A 19839-nucleotide genomic window follows, 5' to 3' on the forward strand; every position below is an offset into this window, starting at 1 on the left:
GAGGAGATCACTGTGTCCTGGCTCACACCATGCTTGAGGGAGCTGGGGGGTTCAGCCTGAGGGAAGGAGGCCCAGGGCGACTTTCTTCCTCCCTGTGAAAGAAACTTGAAAGAAAGTTGTGGCCAAGAGAGGGTCAATCTCTACTCCCAATGACAAGATGTAAATGTAGATGACAGGATGAGATGAAATGGCTTCAAGTTGTAGTTGTACCAGGGGAGTCTGAGGTTGAGGATTAGGAAAAAATTCTTTTGTATGGACTCCATCCAGCCCAGGATCGTGGTGGAGTCCCCATCCCTGGAAGTGTGAAAAAGCCCCACGCAGATGTGACATTTGGGTTAGTGCTGAGGGAGGAAGGCTGGGAAAGCCTTGCCCAGGTAACAGCAAGTATCTACAAAAACAAATCCCAGCTGCTGAGAATAAACCTGGAGGGTGTAAAGTAAGAACTGCTTTTGCCTGTCCTTGTGGGGATGGGGAGCACAAGGCAAGTGGGTCAGCCCGCCCAGGTGTCACCATGTACATTGCCTGTAGCACTGCTGGTGCTCACTAATGGAAACCACAAAGCAGAAACAGAAGTGGAAGAAAATTAAATCACTTTGCCTATCCTCATTAGCCCTAGATACGTTTCTGGGATTAACTTGTGATTGAAAATAAAATTCCAGCTAAGAAAAAAAATATTGCAGTAGCTAAAAGAGTATATACAACAGAATATCTTGATTGAATGGATACAGTAATCAGGTTTTCTCTTAAATAAGCTGTTGATGGAATGAAAAAAAATATATACTGCCTTCACAAACTTCAAATGACATGTTTGGAAATAAAGAAGTCAAGAATAATAAACACAACTAATACTAGCTGAATAGCCTTGTTTTTTCTGTTAAACAAGACTGATCCCAAGTGGGACCCAGTGCTTTTTGGAGGTTGTTTTAGAGGGAAGGAAAAATTTATCAGCTGCTTAATATCCCTGAGCAGCTGAAGCCCTCCAAACTAGATGGGACTGAGTTCAGGGTAGTAAATAAGCCTTGCTTGCAGTTCTTGTTTATGTAGCAGGAGGGCACTGACCTGACTGGTGAGCACATGTTCAGCCTCTGTGTCCTCTCTCACCTTTCTCAGGTCATAATGCTTTTGAAGTTGTGAGCACAAAATATGAAGGGTGAAAAAACCCCTTGACAGTAGATGGGTTTGCTATCAGAGAAGTGCCTCCCACCTGGAATTTTAATTGGGTTTCAATTGGACTGGGACCAAGAAGTCCAAAATGTTGCAGCTCAGCAAGAAAGGGACAGGAACATTAGTTGTCACTGTGCCAGAGTCTTCTGTTATTTTTCAGAGGAATAATGTTTAGAGTCTTTGGGGAGCTGATCTACAAGGGTATTGTCCCTTAAACTAAGGTGGGACCATGTTCTCTTAGATTTAAGATTCAATCTTAGATTTAATCCAACAGGATCAGTGATGGGATTTTAAAGAAAAGGCTTGTTTTAAACCCAGTATTGCAGACAGTAAGGCTATTTACATTATAGGGAAGTTACATGATAGACATAAGGACATCTGAGGGGAACAGCTGAAGGTGTTGATGCTGTTGGTGGGGTATGGTTGGTACCCACAGAGTGTGGGACAGCTGGAGCCTGAGGGTGCTCCAGGGTCTGCTCCAAGGCCCCTGCAAGGCACCAGCCGCTGTGCTCTGCACTAAAGAAAACAGATTTGCACAAAAAGACAGCTGCCATTTCTCATTCTGCTGAGCTCTGCCAGCCAACAAATCAGCAGAAAATGGTCATAATATCTTGTACCACTTTGGGTATGTGGAGGCATTTCCTTGAGGAGGGGAAGAGTTGTGGGAGAGCTGGATGCTGCAGGCACAGCATGAGCTTTCAGGGTCAGGAGGGTTCAATCTGATTTCTTCAGCCAAGCCAAAGTCACTTCAGGGAGAATAGCTTGAGGGCTTTTCCCTGATAATAACATTTTTCCCTGGTCAGGAACAGGGCAGCGTTTATTGCAGCAGGGTGCTGAGAGCAGGCACTAGTGACACCACAGCTGCAGGGGCTCCCCACAGCCCTGCACTCCTCACTGTCCTTCCTCTGGCCTTCTACCACCCCAGGCTGCCTCTAAGGGTTCCTTAACATCAGTTGACATAGGGTGGCAGTCTGAGGTACCAGTTACATTAGTGGAACTTTCTAAACATCAGCTTCCCCAGGTTTATTTTTTACTTTATGGGATAAATTTATTCATATAGAAAAGCACAGAGCCAATTTAATATTTGTGGGAGTTACAAAACTGAGTGTGGCAGTGTAACTGAAGCCCTGTAAAATCTGGAAGGTAACATGCTGGAGAGTATCCCTGACAGCAGGATTTAGAAAATCTGCCAGCTAATACAAAACGACAACAGGAGCTCCTCAAGTGCAGAGCTGAGTGGAGCTGAATATGCAGGCATATATGCCTAATTTTTCCTTTTAGGACCTCAGTCCTTTGAAAAGATCAAGGTAAATGCACATCCAGTAATGCTGTTTTGTCTCTCAGGGGACAGCTGCACAATGGCAGACTACAGCCGGCTCAAGAGCATCCTGCTGGACCTGCAGGCTCGGCGGCACAGCCCGCCCAGCAGCCTGGCCAAGGACAGGGGAGCCCAGAAGCGCTTCCTAATTGAAGAGCTGTTTAAACGCTTGGATCTGAACAGTGATGGGCATCTCAGCAGCTCTGAACTGGCTCAGGTAGGTTTATTGTTCAGTGAGAATGGAATTATGAAGTGGATTTTCATTCAAAGTGTGAATTGAATGTAACACAGCAGCACTCAGGTGAGAATGGTCATTTGTACCTGTCCAGTCAGCAGCAGATAAAGGAGGAAAATCTAACAAGTCAATGGGTCTCTCTCTGCATCTCCCAGGAGTCAGTGTTGTCTCAAACATTTGAAGCTCATCTCCAAACGAAAAGTATGGCAGTTTTCCAGCCCTGTCCATACTCCTCAAATCAGATAATGATCCTTGCTCTGCTAACTGACATCTTCTGAAGTATTTCCAGTTAGCCAGCTTGGGGAGAATCAATTCAGATTTTTTAGGTCTATGTAAGTTAGGCAACAATCACTCAATTCTTCTCCCTGCCTTCTGGACTGTACATTAGCATAGAGTAATGTGACAGCAAATTTGGGATGTTTTTCAACAAGTATATTTTCCTAAAATCCCTGGGCAGATGCTGAAGTGTGTATTAGAAGAAAGTGATAGAAAAGGTAAGAGTTGAAGAAACTATTTTTCTAATTTCAGGCATGCTGTGCTGTTGGAATTAATCTCTTTGGTAAAGTGAACCAAGCAGCCAATCCTGGGCACTCAGTCTGGGTGCTCTGTGTCCTCAACTTCTCTTTGCACATGCAGACCGGGGAAAACAGTCCTGCAAAAATATTTTTGCCATTCCATTATGTCACCCATGAGAAGAATTAGAAGCAAATGCCTTCTGAGAGCCCTTTGGAAGCCAGTCCTGTCTGGTACCTATTCCAGTTTCCAAAGCTGTTCCTTTATAGAATTATGGAATGGTTTGGGTGGGAAGGGGCCCTAAAGCTGATCTCATTCCACCCCCTGCCATGGGCAGGGTCACCTGCCACTAGACCAGGTTGTTCAGAATAAGTTCACCCTTGAGTGTCTCACTGCACTCTTACTTCCCAGGGAACACAGAGCGTGTTGCAGGCACGAGCCTGCTCTTCCCTGAGCTGACAGTTTGTGCTGCATTTTAGTCCTCAGGCTGTTGACAGGATGCTTGATCCCTTCCACACAATGCAAAGTGTCAGCATAAATTCCCTTAGATCTCAGGGCTATGAATATATGCAATATTTCCTCTGAAGGCAATGATTTTTTCATAAAGACATGGTAATTATAGGAAAACACTTCTATCTGAATTCAAAGACAGCTTTTACATAGTGGCATCTAAGTGTCCGTTCTACTGTCCAATATTTTTTCGCTTTTTACATTAAACTTGTTTTATTGGAATTTTAAAACTCTCATGGAAATGAAGGTTTGGCAGCCTGCAAGCAATTGTTATTGCAAAGGAGCTCAGACAGCTCCCTCAAAGTTCCTCTGGGCTTTGTTTTCAGATGTGCCTGGAGCCCAGATCTCTCTCCCAGGTGCAAGCACAGACATGGGCTACTCTTATTTTAATTATTCTCATGATCAAAATCAGTAAATGTGCCTGAACATCTGGAGCTCACTACAGTTTGATGGACTAGAATAAGTTCAGCCTCAGCCAGGAGCCCTCTCACCCAGCCATTCTCCATGCAATCTGGCCACCAGCAGGGCTGAGGTGACAGAGAGATTACCTCTCAAAAGACAAAAATAATGCCTATTAATGCACAATTTAGATAAACCATGGGTGCTTTTCATCCTGAGCTGAGTGGCTCTGGTCTTGGGCCCCTTGGTGGCAGCATGGCTGAGTCCCAGCCAGGCTGGGGACACATCTGTGGCAGCTCTGGGCTCTCACAGCAGCGGGATTCACAGTTTATCTGTAGCATGCTGATTCTTTATTTTTCTGTTTAACAAGATGATTTTTATGTGCTCTTACAAGACCAGTTTATCCCATTTAAGGGACATTTTTTTAAGTAATGAGCAATTTTTAATTACCCAAGTTATTGCCTTAATAGAACTATTCTTACCTCTTTGTAATTGATTTGCATTAGCGCTCTATTTTGAAGCTCTCTGCAACTTTAAATTTCCCCCAGAGATGGGAATTTCATTGCCCATGGGCAGAGGAAGCTGAGCTGAACGTGATGCAGTGAGAGTTTGTTCTCTCTGACTGCTGGATGAGCTGGTGCTGTGCCTTTGCTTTGTTTTATTTAAAAGAAAAATAGTCTCTCGAGCACTATAACTTTGTCTGCAAGCAAAATCTCAAAGCATGTAACTTGCACTGCTGCAGTAAAAAGTGATTTTTAAGACCTGGAAGTGGATCTTTAGGAGGCTCATTGCAGAGGGATTCACCCCAAAGGAGAGCCTCTCCAGGGGGGCATGGTCTTCATTGACTCAGTGCCCATTTGTGTGTTCTCCACAACAGAATTGCTTTGAGCAAAACAATGGCAAGAGATAGCCCATCCCCTTCTATTTAGAGCTGGTTTGCCTCCTGTCTGCTGGCAAACCTTATCCAATATTTTCCCTCTGGACCCAGCAGTGAAATTGCCATGTAGTTTTGCAGCCGTGGATATATAAGGCTATTAACAATGGTGGTAATTGGAATGTTATTTCCATTTAAATCTTTAATGTATTTTAAAGTCAGATTCATAAATCTACTAAGTGTGTCACAGCTGAAGTGTTTTTCACTGTTATTTTTTTCCTGATGTTAAATCAAAAGGACTAGTAAAAAGTTGTCAGTCTTATGAGAAGTTAATCAATTTTCTATGCAAAGGGTAGACAGAGGGAAATTTCCTTCTTTAGAGAATTGATCTTGGAAGTTATGGTTGATCTCACTTTTATTGAATATTTTTTACTTGCTAGGTGAAGGGTTATATTTTTAGCATTATTACTTTAAATTGCTTCAACATAATGGGTTAAGACTAGAATAGTAAATAAAAGGGTCCCTGGCCTACAGGAAAAAGCTTTCCTGTCTGGAAGATGCAACAGTTCAGCAGTTTTCTTCATGTTCTACAATAAATTCAGAGAACCCAAATGAAATGTTGAAAAAACAAAAGAAGCAAACTTTCAGGGGTTGGAAAAGCACATCAGTGTTGAGTACACCATTCACCATTGCCTGTTCTATTCCTAAAATCGGGGCATACAATTTTGTCCTTACTTACAGAAGAGAAAGAAGCAGACTTTCCTTTTTCCATGTTGAATAGGGGCTCTTCAGTCCATGGTCAATGAAGTGCTGCAGGAATACAAATATCTTATTAGACAGTAGATATGTAATGATAGATATGATAATCTATCTATTGCCTGCCTATGTCTCCAAAGGTCATTCCATGGAAGATCTGCCAGGTGTGTAGCATTGCATTACATGTAAGGTTTCCTGTTCTCTTTGCTACAGCCAATGAAGAAGGAGGGCCTGGAGGATGATTTACTAGGCTGTACTCTTGAAGACCTCCTCCAGTTTGATGATTACAATAACGACGGGCGCCTGACCCTGCAGGAGCTCTACACAGCCTTCCGTGAGTCCCTGCTTTGCTCTGTCCTGGCTGTTGGAAGCACGGGAATATCTGTGAGGGCAGTATTGTCTTCCTCGGTGTGGTCAGCGAAGATGATCCCTTTTTTGTCTTTAATGCCATGAAAATACTTTGGAAGGCTTGTTTCCAAGGTGTCTGTGCTCCACAGTGTGGAGCAGGAGGTTGGTACGGGTGTGTCAAGTTTACTGTTTTCTTCTGTGTCTTGTGCTTCTTGTTGATGGCAAGGGACAGGTGGTGGCCTGGCCAAGGTGTGTAGACCTGAGTACATGGTTTGATTAATCCTGAAGAAACAAGGTGGAAACCTGTCCAAAGTTCCTGTGGTAATATGAATTAGTTTGCTGTGGGGAAGGTGTTTACTGAATATTTTTCCTGGGAATTATGTTTTCTACATTTTATTTTCCATGTTAATGAACGTATTAGAGTGTGCAATCATGATACAAATCCTGTGCAAGGATCAAGGGATCACAGAGTTACTTAAACAGTGGGATATAATAAATACTTCTGTTATCCTGTTTATCTTCATAAATTTATGTTCTTGCTTTGAGTTAAGCATTTGTTGAAGTCCTTCACTGGGAAGGGCCCCCATTGTCTCCTTCATCTGAGTGATAGAAAGTTGTATTGTTGCTGTTCTTTTGGGATACTAAAGAAAAAGGAAAATGGGCAGGGTTATTCAGAAATCAGGATAGTGAGCTACAGAGGACTTGGGTTACAGAGGGTGTGGTTAAGACATTGTGGCTAAAACTGAAGCAGGATTCAACCATTCACTCTGTTGAGTGCAGGGAAAGGGCCAATAACAAGCTGGTTACCTCTTAAGCAGGATTCTATTCTGAAGAGGGTAATGTCTGTTTTCTTGATTTACAGCTTTTCATTTTAAAAAACCCAAATTAGATAATAATCACAGAATGGTTTGGGTTGGGAAGGGACTTTAAAGATTATCAAGTTCCATCCCCCTGCCATGGGCAAGGACACCTGGGACTAGACCAGGTTGCTCCAAGCCCTGTCCAGCCTGGCTTTGAACTGTTCCAGGGATGGAGCAGCCACAGCTTCTCTGGGCAGCCTGTGCCAGGGCTCTACCACCCTCACAGGGAGGGATTTTTTTTATAAAATATCCAGTCTAGCCCTGCCTTCTGTCAGTTTGAAGCCATTCCCCCTTGTCCTATCATACCATGCCCCTGTCAAAAGTCCCTCTTCATCTCTCCTGTAGTCAGCCTCTAAATATTGGAAGGTGTTTAAAGCACTTTAAGATTAGCACCAGTTGTCACCATGGACCTGTTTGAACTACATATGCATTTAATTCAACACAGCAGTTGTAAAGTAAAACATAAAATCTCATCTATTAAGAAGGCATGAAGTGTATTAACCCAGCTATAAAGGCTTGATGTGCAGTTATTTGGGAGCATGTTTAGATCAATGGGTTCTCAAAGTCACATCAACTTAAACCTAAATTCCAATCATTATTTCTAGGGGTTTTGGTTCAGGGAATTTTAAGTAGACAATGAAAATAAGACAAGTACAAAATATTAACCAATTACAAGCAATAACATTGATAAACTGCACAATTATCGTAACAAAACACAAAGTGTAACAATGACTGTTTGTCAGAGGAGTTTTGTATCTGAACAGAATTGCTCACCATCTGAAGCTGAAAACCAGACTGACTTCTCCATTTTCAGTTTTACCAGAATCCTGACATTTATCAAGAGCAGGTAGTGGCTCACCAGTTTTTGATTTAAAACCAAAGTTAATTGCTTGCAACGTTTGAAATTTTGGGGAACTTGGAAGCAAATTTAGTGCCTGGTTGAAGTATATTTTTTCCTTTTACTTTATTAAATGATGTAGGAAAAAAATCTCAAAAGTATTTTAAACACTTAAGGGCACATTTTAGTTTATGAAAATTTTGTTTATAAGATTTCTGCTTTGTTATGAGTCACAATTTGGCTTGCAGCAGTAGTTTAAAGGTACAGCATCCTGCACATGTCCCCTGTTTTTTTGCCTATTAGAGAGATTTTTTTGTTGCTTGAAGTTCGCCCAAGCCATGAATTGTGGCTGCCACAGGCTGGCAGCAAGGTATGGGCACAGCTGCCTCAGCAAGCTGAGTAACATAATTACCAGAATTCAGTGACATCAGAAACTCCCAATCTGATTTATCCTCTCAAAAACTCTGTCACATCTGTTTTGTTGTCTGTGCTCTGGTGGAGTGTTGCAGTGTTGCAAAGGTTTGAAAATGACCTTGATAATGTGAAGAGCTTCCCAGTCTGACATTCTTGTGCTGCATTAGAAGTTGCATTTCCTCTCAGAGAGTTGCATTTTATTTTAGAGAGTTGCATTTCATTTCTTGTGGCCTTGTTGTAATTCACAGAGCCACAAAACAGCCTCTTTCTCTCACTCCATGTGTGTCTCTTGATTTCCCTTGACCCACCCTCTCTCTCTAAGACCTTCAGGGACCCAAAGGTTATTGTTCTTCCCCATCATGTTGATCATCTGTAAATAAATAAAAAGTGTATGGATGAGAGAAATACAGAGTCTTAGATTTTCTGAAATGTGGTTTTGACAGTACAAACACTATATCTAATAGGTGCTATTTTTAATCATAACTTCCAACCATGCTAATAATTTTCATATGCATTTTAATGCACAGTTTTGGATTATGGGAAGAAATAATGGCCTTCTTTCTAAACCTACCATCTTTCTTCTGGTTTTCTGAAAGTTCTTTTGTTCCTTAATCCCAAGAATAGAACTGTTAAGAGTTTTTCTGCATCTATGAAGATGACTAGAAATATCTGTTAACACAGGATTAAAGTGTCAACTTTCAAATTGCCTTAATCATACACAAGTAGTGGATGAGACAGATGAAACACTCCCCTGACAGCTCTGGTAAGAACCACTTGTAGGTGTCTTCTAAGTCCTCATTAATAAATTTTTATTAGATAAAGAGTCTCAGGACCATAATTAAAAAAAATAATTTTCGATATGATGATCTTGAGATTTTTCACACGCCAGAAATAGAGCACTAGAAAGATTATTTGTCTGTTGTCTTTTCTTTAAGTTGTCACAAAGATTTAATACATGACTAATAAATGAAAGACTTAGTTGTCATAAGAGCTAAAGCAGTACATGCATCTAATTAATCAGCACATAGATAGTCTGGTGAGTTGGCAAGCACATCACCCAGCTGAGTCATACTTTTAAGAATGCTCAGATGGGTGGTTTTTGGATATAACTTCTGGCACTGACTGGAGGTCATTAAAATTAGGCATGACACTTCTGGCATTCCTGTTGTCTTCCTAATGGGCGAGTGGCAGATTGGCAGATGTGAAAGAAATCCTAACTTAAGAAAAAAAGTCAGTGTAATCTTCTAGATCTGTATCCTCCTCCTCATCATCATCAATATGGACAGGTCAATTTGTACTACAGGTAATTGAGGGAGAGGGAAAAGATGCATTCCATCAAAATGCCTTTATCCTGTCAACACTGTTTAGCTAATAAGGAGTTATTAAACCAACAATAAAATCCCCTAAAATTCTAGATCATGGCCCATTAAAGTACTTTCCTGATGCCATAGATGGACCAAAACAACCTACAAAGGAAGTTTGGAAGAAAAATACTGAATTGTGATTTTTCAGTCCAGTTGTTATTTGCCATGGTCTGTTGCATATAAGTTATATGTAGACAGAAAATTGCTGTTTCTGTAAAATGAGAGGCATGTCAGCTATGGATATATTGCTATCTAAAGAACACAAGTAGGGACATTTTTCATGCAGGACTGAATGCAGCAGCAGCTGCAGGATTAATGTGGTCTTCTCTTAATTACAACTAAGGAGTATAAGACAATGTTTTTCTTTCCTCCCTGATTCTGTTTTAGGCCAAGTCTTCCTTTTTTAATATGTCCTTAATATTAACGAAAAAAGCACAAGGGAGAAATATGAAAATGAGGTGTACACACTTTCAGCAGGAGGTCAAGGGAAATGCTAGGTACCAGCCAGGGAGTGTGGATGGTGCCAGCCCCAGGCCCTGGAGCTCTCCCAGCACCACCACCAGGAGCTGGGACACCAGAGTGAATTTGAATGAACAGGGTGAAAAAAAGAATTTTGGAGCCTGAGCTGGACATGGGTGTCAGGTAAATCACTGCCAATGCAGAGAAGCAGCATTGGGCTGGCTTCAGATTTACTGCAGTGATCCTAAAATTTCCAGGAGTTGTATTCCTCACAGCCACGTGGTGTGGAGAAGGGAACAACCCATTCCTGGTTCCTCCACCACCCTCCAGATGCTCATTAGAGGTGTGGAGTAGAAGACAGATTTATTTTTGACTTCTGCATGTTTTTGGTTCACTAGGAACTACTTTAGGGCAGAGCTTTTAATTGTCCCAAAATTGTGGGGGTGGTGCAGACTGGGAAAGAGCAAAGCTCTACATTGAGAAACGGGGCATGAAACATAAAAAGGGGCTTGCGGGGTCAAATGGCAGAGGAAGATGTTGAGTGTCAGGGTACCTGTTCTTGGTTGATAGACTAGCATATCCAACTCTATGCTCTCATAATAAACAAGGTGATAATGGTGAATAAATGCTGTTTGAGGAGAACAAAGACCCCTCTTTGCTCTGTGTGTGTGTGTGTGTGTATGCACTCCAGACATGTGTGGCAAACCAGCTGTTCCAGTAGCAATTGCACCTGTAAAATCCACGTTCAGATGAAGTGTTTATTCACAAATTCATGAAACTGTTCTTGATGGCACAGCATCTACAGTCAGGTATTTGTTACTGTTTCCTTCCAGCTGGATTGGTCAAGCCCAGATAATTATACTGGACAAGTATATTGTGAGATAAAATGTTTTGCTTGCAGTGTTTTCTTAAGCAATGTTGTAGCAACAGTTATCTACAGAATCAAATCACAGTCCTGAAATATTGACAGTTTGTGCCCCAGGCTCTGCCTTTCCTGCTGTCATCTCCCTGTTATGTGATTTTTCTTTCATGTTGCTGCAGATATTGGTACAAACTTAGAAATAATTCATTAGCTTACCAGCATTGATTGCTTCTGTGAGCGATGTGATATCCCAACTTCAAACACGGCTAGGCAAGCAGGGGAGCAACAGCCTCTGCTTTTGGTTTGATGTAGGGTTAGAGGAGCTACTCAGGAAAGAAATGAGGTTTCCTTTAGTTGGCCAAAGCAGCCCATTCTTGATTGCCTCGAGGAATGGTGTGCAGATGTGTTACTGAGGATAAAGGCAACTTACTGGGCATTTAGTAGTAGTAATATTGTTGTATTATTGTAACTGTTATTATTGTTATTACTATATTAATACTATTTTAATAATGCAATCTTATAGCAGAAGGAAAACTAAAATATAAAAAAGTCAAGGGAAAAAGCAGAAACTGAAAACAATTCAGCTTGATTCCTGCAGGAAGTACCAAGTGGCTGAACAGGGATGACAGAAAAACCCAACAAGCACCCAAGTCACTGCAACAGCATTTTGTCACCAGCATTCTCATGAGCCATGACACCATGCTGGGTTTTCAGGCATTTTGAGGATGGAGCTGGTGTGAGTTGGAGGCAGACACAGCAGCTCAGCACAGGGGAGAGTGCCCAAAGACTCATGAGTGGGCAGGGTTGAGCTCTGGGCACGTGCTTGAGGATGGAGGTGCCTTTGATCAGCTTCTGAGATCTCCCTGCTCAATATGTTTTGACTTTAGATCATTTTCAGAAGCACCTAACCCCTTGCCTTTCTCATAAATGCAGTGTAAGATGCTTGGCTTGAGCACAAGGAATGATTCTGCTGCACCTGGAAGTGTAATTTTTGTCTGGTAGGATGCTTCAGCTGCAGATATCACAGCGAGTTCATCTGTACTGCGTTTTAGTGGGCAGCTGCTTCTTGAATGTTGAAAATTTCTTTGCTTGGTTTTCTTTTTTTCCTTCTTATTTTCCTCCCTTGCTATCAAAGAAACACATTCTGCAAAGGAAAAAAGTTAATTTATTTTTCTGTCTCTCTTTTAAAGCTCTTCTCATTGTGAAAACCTTTTGCACTTCAAGTCTAAAATATTTCTCAGGGCTCCAGCAAAGTGCCCTGCATTGTGTGCAGTTCCACAAAACAGTGATCAAAATCAGGTTTGTTGTGTAGCCTCAATTGTTTTGCTGCATTTTGAACAAAGCAAAAGGTTCTTCTCAGAAGAAGAAAAAAATCAGTATTAATTTGTAGCAAGAAAGACAAGTTTAATCCAAGCAAAAAGGTTTCAAAAGCTAAAATATGGTTTCCAGAGAAAAAGTTAAAAGTGCTCAGATCAAGAATAATTCTGTTGTATGTGGATGCATGCTTGCCAGTGGGGAGAGGGACGTGGTTTTGCCTTGGGCTAAAAAGAGAAATGTTTCCATGTTCAGATCAGACATTAATTCATTTAATCGGGGCTGCTGCTCAGCTTTGTACTTACTGTACCCGCTTTATATATTTTGGCATTATGAGTTCAGTTAAGAGAGCCTCCTCAAATAAAATTTTAGCAGAATTAATGGTAAACATAGGTGTGGTTAGAATGATGGTTTCCATGTCAAGAATAGAGGCCAGACTTTTTCATGGAATACCAGGGAAGATGCCTGACACTGGTTTGGCTGATCCCATGTCAGAACCCACATACTCAAGTGTTAATTGCCAAACTCCAGTGTTTTTTCCAGGAGGGAAGCACGGAATGGTTTGGACTGGGAGGGACCTTAACCTTGTGTGGTCCTAACCCCCTGCTATGGGGACCTCTTCCACTGTCCCAGGTTGCTCCAAGCCCCATCCAACCTTGAGCATTTCCAGGGATGGGGCTTGGAGCCACAGCTTCTCTGGGCAACCTGTGCCAGGGCCTCAGCACCCTCACAGGAAATAATTTCTTCCTAATATCTAATCTAAACCCAGGATCTTTCATTTAAAGCTATTCCCCCTTGTTCATATCTCTCATTTCCAAAGATACCGTCTGTAAAATGTCAACAGTCTTAATATGCAACGACTGAATAAGAGAAAGTAATTTAATTACAAGTTGTTATTGGAAATCTATTGTCTACAAATTGCAAAGAAAACTCACTAGAAGACAATGTACTGTTAATCTTAAAATGTTTTTCAGGGTGCATTGATTTGTTAATCTTGGTTTTAAATGCAAGAAATTGTCATGTGGAGTAGTGCTTCAGAGGTGATGTACTACAAACCATATCAAATGTCTACACACACTCTAGCAGGACTAGAATATTTAAATATTTATAAGTATTTATGAGTGACTCACTGGCGCATAAACCAGGCAAATACCATTACTCAAAAATTATTTGATCTGCGCTGGCAGTGTTCACCGGAGCAATTTCACATGCACAAATAATAGTATTTTGGGTTACTCACAAACACAAAATTATGTCAGTGAAGAGCAAATACAAATATTGGTGAAATCGTAGAATGGCTGACAGTCCTAGACACATGTTGAGTTGCCACCAACCATTAAACAAATGTGTAACTGTGGCTCTTGGGGACATGGTTCAGTGGTGGCCTTGGCAGTGCTGGGGTAGCAGTTGGACTTAATGATTTTAGGGGGCTTTTCCAACCTAAATTATTCTGTGCTTCTCTGTGCACCTTCAAATAATGTAGTTAGAGGTCTAATTTTCATTTTATGTGAGCTGGGAATGAAGAATTGCAGGAGTCCTATGTTTCCTTGAGGTCTTGCAAAACCAGAGGCCATTTGTGAATGATGATTGGACGTAAACTTTGTGTTGTTTTGTTTTTTTTTTTTTACTTTTTAGTCATATTCTGTCTTTCTGAGGAATTTTTAAAGCTGATGCAATAGTTTAATGAAGAAAAAAATGACATTTTGTTAAAAATGGGCAAAATTACAGTTACAATATCTAAGAATTTACATGAAGTCAGAGGCATGATACAGCAGGATCCTGAGCCAGATCATGTTTTATTACATACAGTCCAGAACATTTTAGCTGCAATTTTCCTCTTCTTTCTGGTTTTCACTCCATGTATTTTCAAGTGTGTAATTGTAAGTTTTATTTTTCTTTCAAAATCTGCCTTCATCTGAGGAGAGATGCTGTGAATGGTCTCTCTGCCTTTACAGGCACCTCATGGATGCTTTGAATTGCTTCTCCATTTTCATGTTCTTCATCTTTTCTGCCACTGGTTGAGCAGATTCATAGCTTTTAAGGCCAGAAATGTTCCATGATATATTTAAAAAAAAATTACCTAACACAGCCTCAGTCCAACCAGACTAGGTGCAGAGGGTAAGACTTCCTTTATTACCCTTCCCCTCCCATTTTACTTTCTTCATCATCCAGGCAGGAGTCATGCTGCTGTTGTGTGTTTTGTCACTTACTGACCCTTTTCCCAGGATTAGTGACCTCATCTGGTTCCCTTTTTGAATGAATCCCTCTGAGAAACACTTTCAGATATCTGTCCATCAGCCAGTTCTTAGTTCATTTAGGACAGATTTTATTGACACTGTACAGCAGTACAGAGCTGCAGTGCTAATTTTGTAATCAAAATGCCAGAGCAGCCATCAGAAAATTATTGAGTACAGTACATATTCCCAGTGCAGTGATACAATTTATGGAGAGCCACAGCTGAGATGTTTTTATTTCATGTTCTTCACAGGAGAAAATCTCCTTGACAAATCCAGGATGCCCAGATAGAAACTTTGAAAAAGAATAGCAGTAGAAAATTGAATAAGCTGAACTCAAAGGTTGATTCTGCTTTAATATTTCCAAAAAGAATTAAAAGGGGTTCTAGCCTTTAGAAAAAAAAAAGTAAAAAGCTGCAGAGGTGCTTCAGTGGCATTAGAATTTGAGGTGAAACTCAGCTATTGCTAATATCTGTCTTTAGCACCACGATAAAAAACTCATTCTCAAGATTCTTGATGATCAAAACTTCAGAAGGAATATCAGGAGCCATCGATAGACATAAATAAGGGCAAGCTCAGCCCTGCTGTGCCTCTCAAGCTCTGTTCCTGCTGTTAGCTTTTTCATCTGTAATACATAAAATTCAGCTGCAGAATTTTTGTTTCTCTTTTTGCAAACAAGTACAGGCACTACTGAACTCATGCTTTATGTCACACTTAGATTCCTGTAGCTTTCATCACAGTTCAGACACTGATATTCCAGCAGTGTTATTTGAAACTTGCTGCTTAGAGAAGTAATTTGTGGCCATGATTTAACAGAAGGGAGAAAAAATAGGAAATATGCTAAGTATATGTCTGTTTATACTTTGTCATTCTGTTCATCATACAAATCTGAATAATGTATTAGTAAAGACCACAGGTCCTGTCCTGGACACTAGGAATGGTGTCCTGCTCTGTGGCCAGCTGAAACCCAACATTGAGTTGTAGCATCATATACCACAGCCCCAAAAATTGCTGGGGGGTAGGAATGCAGAGAGTGATGGAACAGGGAGTGGGAGTGACAATGATTACACAGCAAAAGACCAAAAAGGAGTGGGGTGAAAAGAGAATGAAAGTATCCTCACCTTGGGATTTCATAGGGTATAAATACACCCTTTAAATATGAAATTAAATGAGATAAATGAGAGTTTGAAAGACCAGGGTAATATTTCAAATACTGTTTCAGACTGTATTTTGACATGAACTGTGTTTCACGGGGTTCTCCCATATCCTGATTTCCTGTAGTGTCAGGGCAGGGCTCTGGTCTGCTGGATTGGCTGCTGGAACTGCTTTCAGGTACAGACTGATTTTGAAGATTTTCCTGAAAGATGCTGCCCAGACAGACTCTTCCTGTGGTTTTGTTCTCCTGTCTGGCTCTGTGACCTGGTTCTTCATGTCATTCATGTTTCATTGTAATAATGGAGAAAATTCATCTTTCTCCAGTGTTTTGGGCTAGCACAAGTGGAATCATCAATCACAGACCTTTGCTGAAGCTCCACATGCAGCCACGGGTGCTGCCTGTTGTCCACATGTAGCAACAAAAAATCCAGGTTAGTTTGACCCTGATCTGCGAAAAGCCAAGAGCTGTCACCAGTCAATGACACTGTATAGCCAAGGTCAGGCACTGCCACTGAATTGTTTCTTTTTCATAGAATCATTAAGGTTGGAAAAGACCTTCAAGATCATCAGGTCCAGCCTTTACAGCAATACATGCATATATTTTATATACATATGTGCGTATTTTAATGTAATATATCCTAGCTATTATTTGATAGCTCTTACAGTTAAACTCATAAAACTTTTGCTGCACAAATGTCTCCCTTTTCTATTCTGCTCACTCTGGAATGGCTGTTGATTAAGGAACCCATTGCTGGGATGGGGAAAAGACATTATTTCTGCCAGGAAAATTCAGGAACTGTGCATGGAGTCCTTAGCAAGCTGATGAGAGGAAATGCATCTTGCAAGTGCTGGTCTGTGCTGAATGTTGTTGGTGGTATTTAACCTGTCCATTAGCACATCCTGTAACAAAATTGGGAGCTGGAGGAAAAACATTTGTAAATGTTTGTGTGGTGAAACAGAATGATGTACTGTATCACCTGCTACTCAGCATCTGCCCAAGAGCCTGGAGTTTGCACGTCTGGGAAAAGGTTCCTCTAGAGACTGACTATTGTGGGTATAAGCCCATATGTAAAGTTACAATTTCCTGCAGTTTACAACAGTAGACTTAAAAATAATCATTGTTGAGGATCTAATTTTCAGGACAGGAGTCTTATTTCTTTATTGTTCTTAGAATGGTGATGTATTTTTCTGTAACCTTTTAGTTCTGCAGCAAGACACTTTGGTTTCCCTTTGAGGACACCTTGACTGGGGTGAGAGTGTGTGTCTCCCATCCTCCTGCAGAAGGAAAACCCAGATTCATCAACAGACTAAACCAGCTGGAACCAAAACTCCTTTTTTCTGCCCTAAATACCCAAAGAGCAACTTGTCAGTCCTGGCATCTGTAGCTGATATGCAGGCATCACTAGATAGGGTTTACATTCCTGTAGGACCTGGAGGCAAAGTTCTTTAAGGACAAGTCATAGGATCTGGTTGCAATTGGTCATTATGGATAGTGGAAGAATTTGCCTTCAGTCTCTTCAGGGGACTGCAGTTTATTGTAGCAACAAAAAAAAAAAGCTGTGCCAGATTCTCCCACAGTAAACAGCAGAAAAGTCTATCTACCCTGTCTATCCTTAGTTCCTGTAACATAGTTAGCCACCAAATTCAACTCCAGCCTTTGGAGCAGTCCATATGGTAATTTACAGGCTTAAAATAGAGATCTGTTTTGGCTGTTTTAATGCATCTCCACTTATTCAAATAGTAATTATTACATTATTATATTATTATTATAATTACATTAATATCTATTCAGTGCAGTATTGAGCACAAATAATATAAATGTGTCTCCTAGGTAGACTGGCTTGGAGTCAGCCCAGAGGTGTAGTGTGTCTTCTGGCAGGTCTAGAGAGTTGTATGACTTCTAATGCAATTTGCTAAGCAATCATCTGCTAAAATATGAGACATATATGAGGCTAAATTTGTTACAGAATTGTTATTATCCTCTTTATTTTGCTTAAGATGTATTTTTATGAACCCATTCACTCCAAGATGCACTCATGGAAAGGCTCCAGTATGCTAATCAGTATTTATTGAATACCTCAGTGTAATGGGATGGACAGGCACTGTGGATTGTAATTAATACATTGACATGCAGTGAGTGACTGTAACTGAATGGAAGATGAAAACAGCTTAGTCTTAGGACAGAGTGTACATTCATCTTGCAGTGCTATGTGGACACCCACCGAGTCAAAGACCTCTCAAAAAGAATGGAAATGCATTTTCTTTGCCAAGCAGGAGTTTCTTGGCAGTAGCAAAACATACTGACATGGCAGAAATACAGAGTGTGGCTGTTGGAGGGGCTGCTAGTTCATTAACTCCTCTGGAGAGCAGCACATCCCTCCAGCATTATCCATGAATGAGAGGGATGCTTGGGACATAAAAGAACAAACTTGGCTGCTGCCATCTAGGTGAGCACAGCTAGTGTCTTCTTGTTCCCCCTTCCCCCTATCCCTTATCCTGCTGAGTTGAATTCAGTGAAAACAACTGCATTGAGGAATGATTTGGCTCAGAAGATATGTTTTTTTCCTTTCTCAAACATAGTGAGAGTAACCCACTTACTGCTGTGATGCATTAGCACAGGTAGCCTCTGAATGCAATGCATGAAACAAATTATATGAGCTGCAAATAATGTGGTTTGTATTCCAGTACATAAACAGGGCTTCAGCAAACACGTAAACCAATGACAAAAAGCTGCTTTTCAGATTTCACTTTTCAAGCCCTGCAGTGAGGCACTAATACAATTATGTCAAAAGTCTGTTGAGCAGATAGAAGTAATGAACTGTTGGATTCCTGCTCTGTGAGAGCTCTTTAACAGTGGACATTGAGGAATGAAAGATTTCCCCTACACCAAACATCATGTCTCCAAGAGCTTTACAAGTAACAAAAGAAGAGAGTGGCAGGTTAGCTTCATTCTTCTTGCTCTTGGGAGGGGATCAGCAGCTCTGAGCCATCATTGATCAGCACTCCTTTTGTTAAACATTAGGCAAGAGAAGACTTGGCAGGTGTAATTTCCTTTAAGGAGAAAGCAGGAGGGATGAGAGAAGGAAGGCTGGGGCACTTGGTACCACCCTGTACTGAGCCATCACCTTCATCCTCCTCTGCAGTCACTCTCTGAGGGGCAGATCTTCCATCAGGCTCTGCAAGCACCCCATGAAACAGAAAGTGTTTTACTAAGTGTTAGTGATCCACTAATTTCCTATAATGAAAGAAACTGAAGAAATCAACAGGGCCAGTGGCAAAGCAATTTCATTACATGTCTCATGTCAGCCCACAGGATTATTTTACTCTGCAGAATAGATACAAGTTGCTCACAGAAGAGGTTGAAATATCTTATGAAGCAGTTATACCACTTGTGGGGATGTTTGACTTCCTATGGTTATTATTGCTTTTGTTATTAGTTTTTGTGGACGATGCCCCATAGGAACTGGATTGTGAGGCCCAGCTAATTTAAAATTCCAGCATCAAAAGCTGTCAGATCAAGTCCATTTTAAGTTGCTTGAAATAACAGATGTGTTTCAATGCATTGGGGGTAACTGTGCTGGACTCTGCAAGCAGCCAGTAAATGCTGCAGTTGTTGTACCACCTGTAGAGACAGTGGAAGTGCTGTGTGAGACTCACTGTTTCTCTTTTCATTTTCTTAAAAATTCTTAAGAATTACTTAATCAGTCAGAGTGATCAAGATTATTTTGCTGTGCTGAACTTTTCTGTAATTAGTCTTCTGGGTTGTTGTGCTGTCAGAACCTGAGTGAGTCCCAGGTTATGCGAGGGCTGCACGGTTGCCCCCAGCTGACACGCCCAGTCTCCAGCAAACCCAGCAGTGTCTGACTTTGAAGTGTGTTACTTCTTGTAAATCTGTTATGTATCAGGTTTGTATCATTTACTTGTAAGTGGAATTGTTCCTGGGTCACAATTCACCTGTCTTTACATGTCTTCAGTCTCTTTTGACCCATTTCTTCTTCCTACTGCATAAAATCAACAAGACATTAATTACCAGGGCAGCCTGACTTAAAAATAAATTAATAAACCAATGACAGTAATGCAGAAAAAACAGCCCAGGGAGAAATAGAAGCTGCCAATTTTTTATTTGTTTTTTACTCCCTCCCTACCTTCAGGTAATAGAGTGCAGAATCAGGGATCCCACATGGCATTCCATCCCATCCTGCAGCCTGCTGGTTTCCCATGC

General features: G+C 41.0%; 1 protein-coding gene across 7 annotated transcripts in view; it reads left to right on the top strand.

Moving 5' to 3' along the window:
- The window catches only part of FSTL4 (follistatin like 4), a 214351-nt gene that overhangs the window by 107868 nt on the left and 86644 nt on the right, over positions 1 to 19839 (top strand). For all 7 annotated transcript variants that reach the window (XM_021549489.3, XM_021549484.3, XM_021549488.3 and 4 more), the window contains 2 exons: positions 2509 to 2699; positions 5983 to 6103. In XM_021549489.3, coding sequence (XP_021405164.2) covers positions 2509 to 2699; positions 5983 to 6103 — 312 coding nt within the window. The remainder of the gene's footprint in view (positions 1 to 2508; positions 2700 to 5982; positions 6104 to 19839) is intronic.

The sequence above is a fragment of the Lonchura striata genome, chromosome 15 (genome assembly GCF_046129695.1).
Source record: "Lonchura striata isolate bLonStr1 chromosome 15, bLonStr1.mat, whole genome shotgun sequence".
Classification (NCBI taxonomy): domain Eukaryota; kingdom Metazoa; phylum Chordata; class Aves; order Passeriformes; family Estrildidae; genus Lonchura; species Lonchura striata.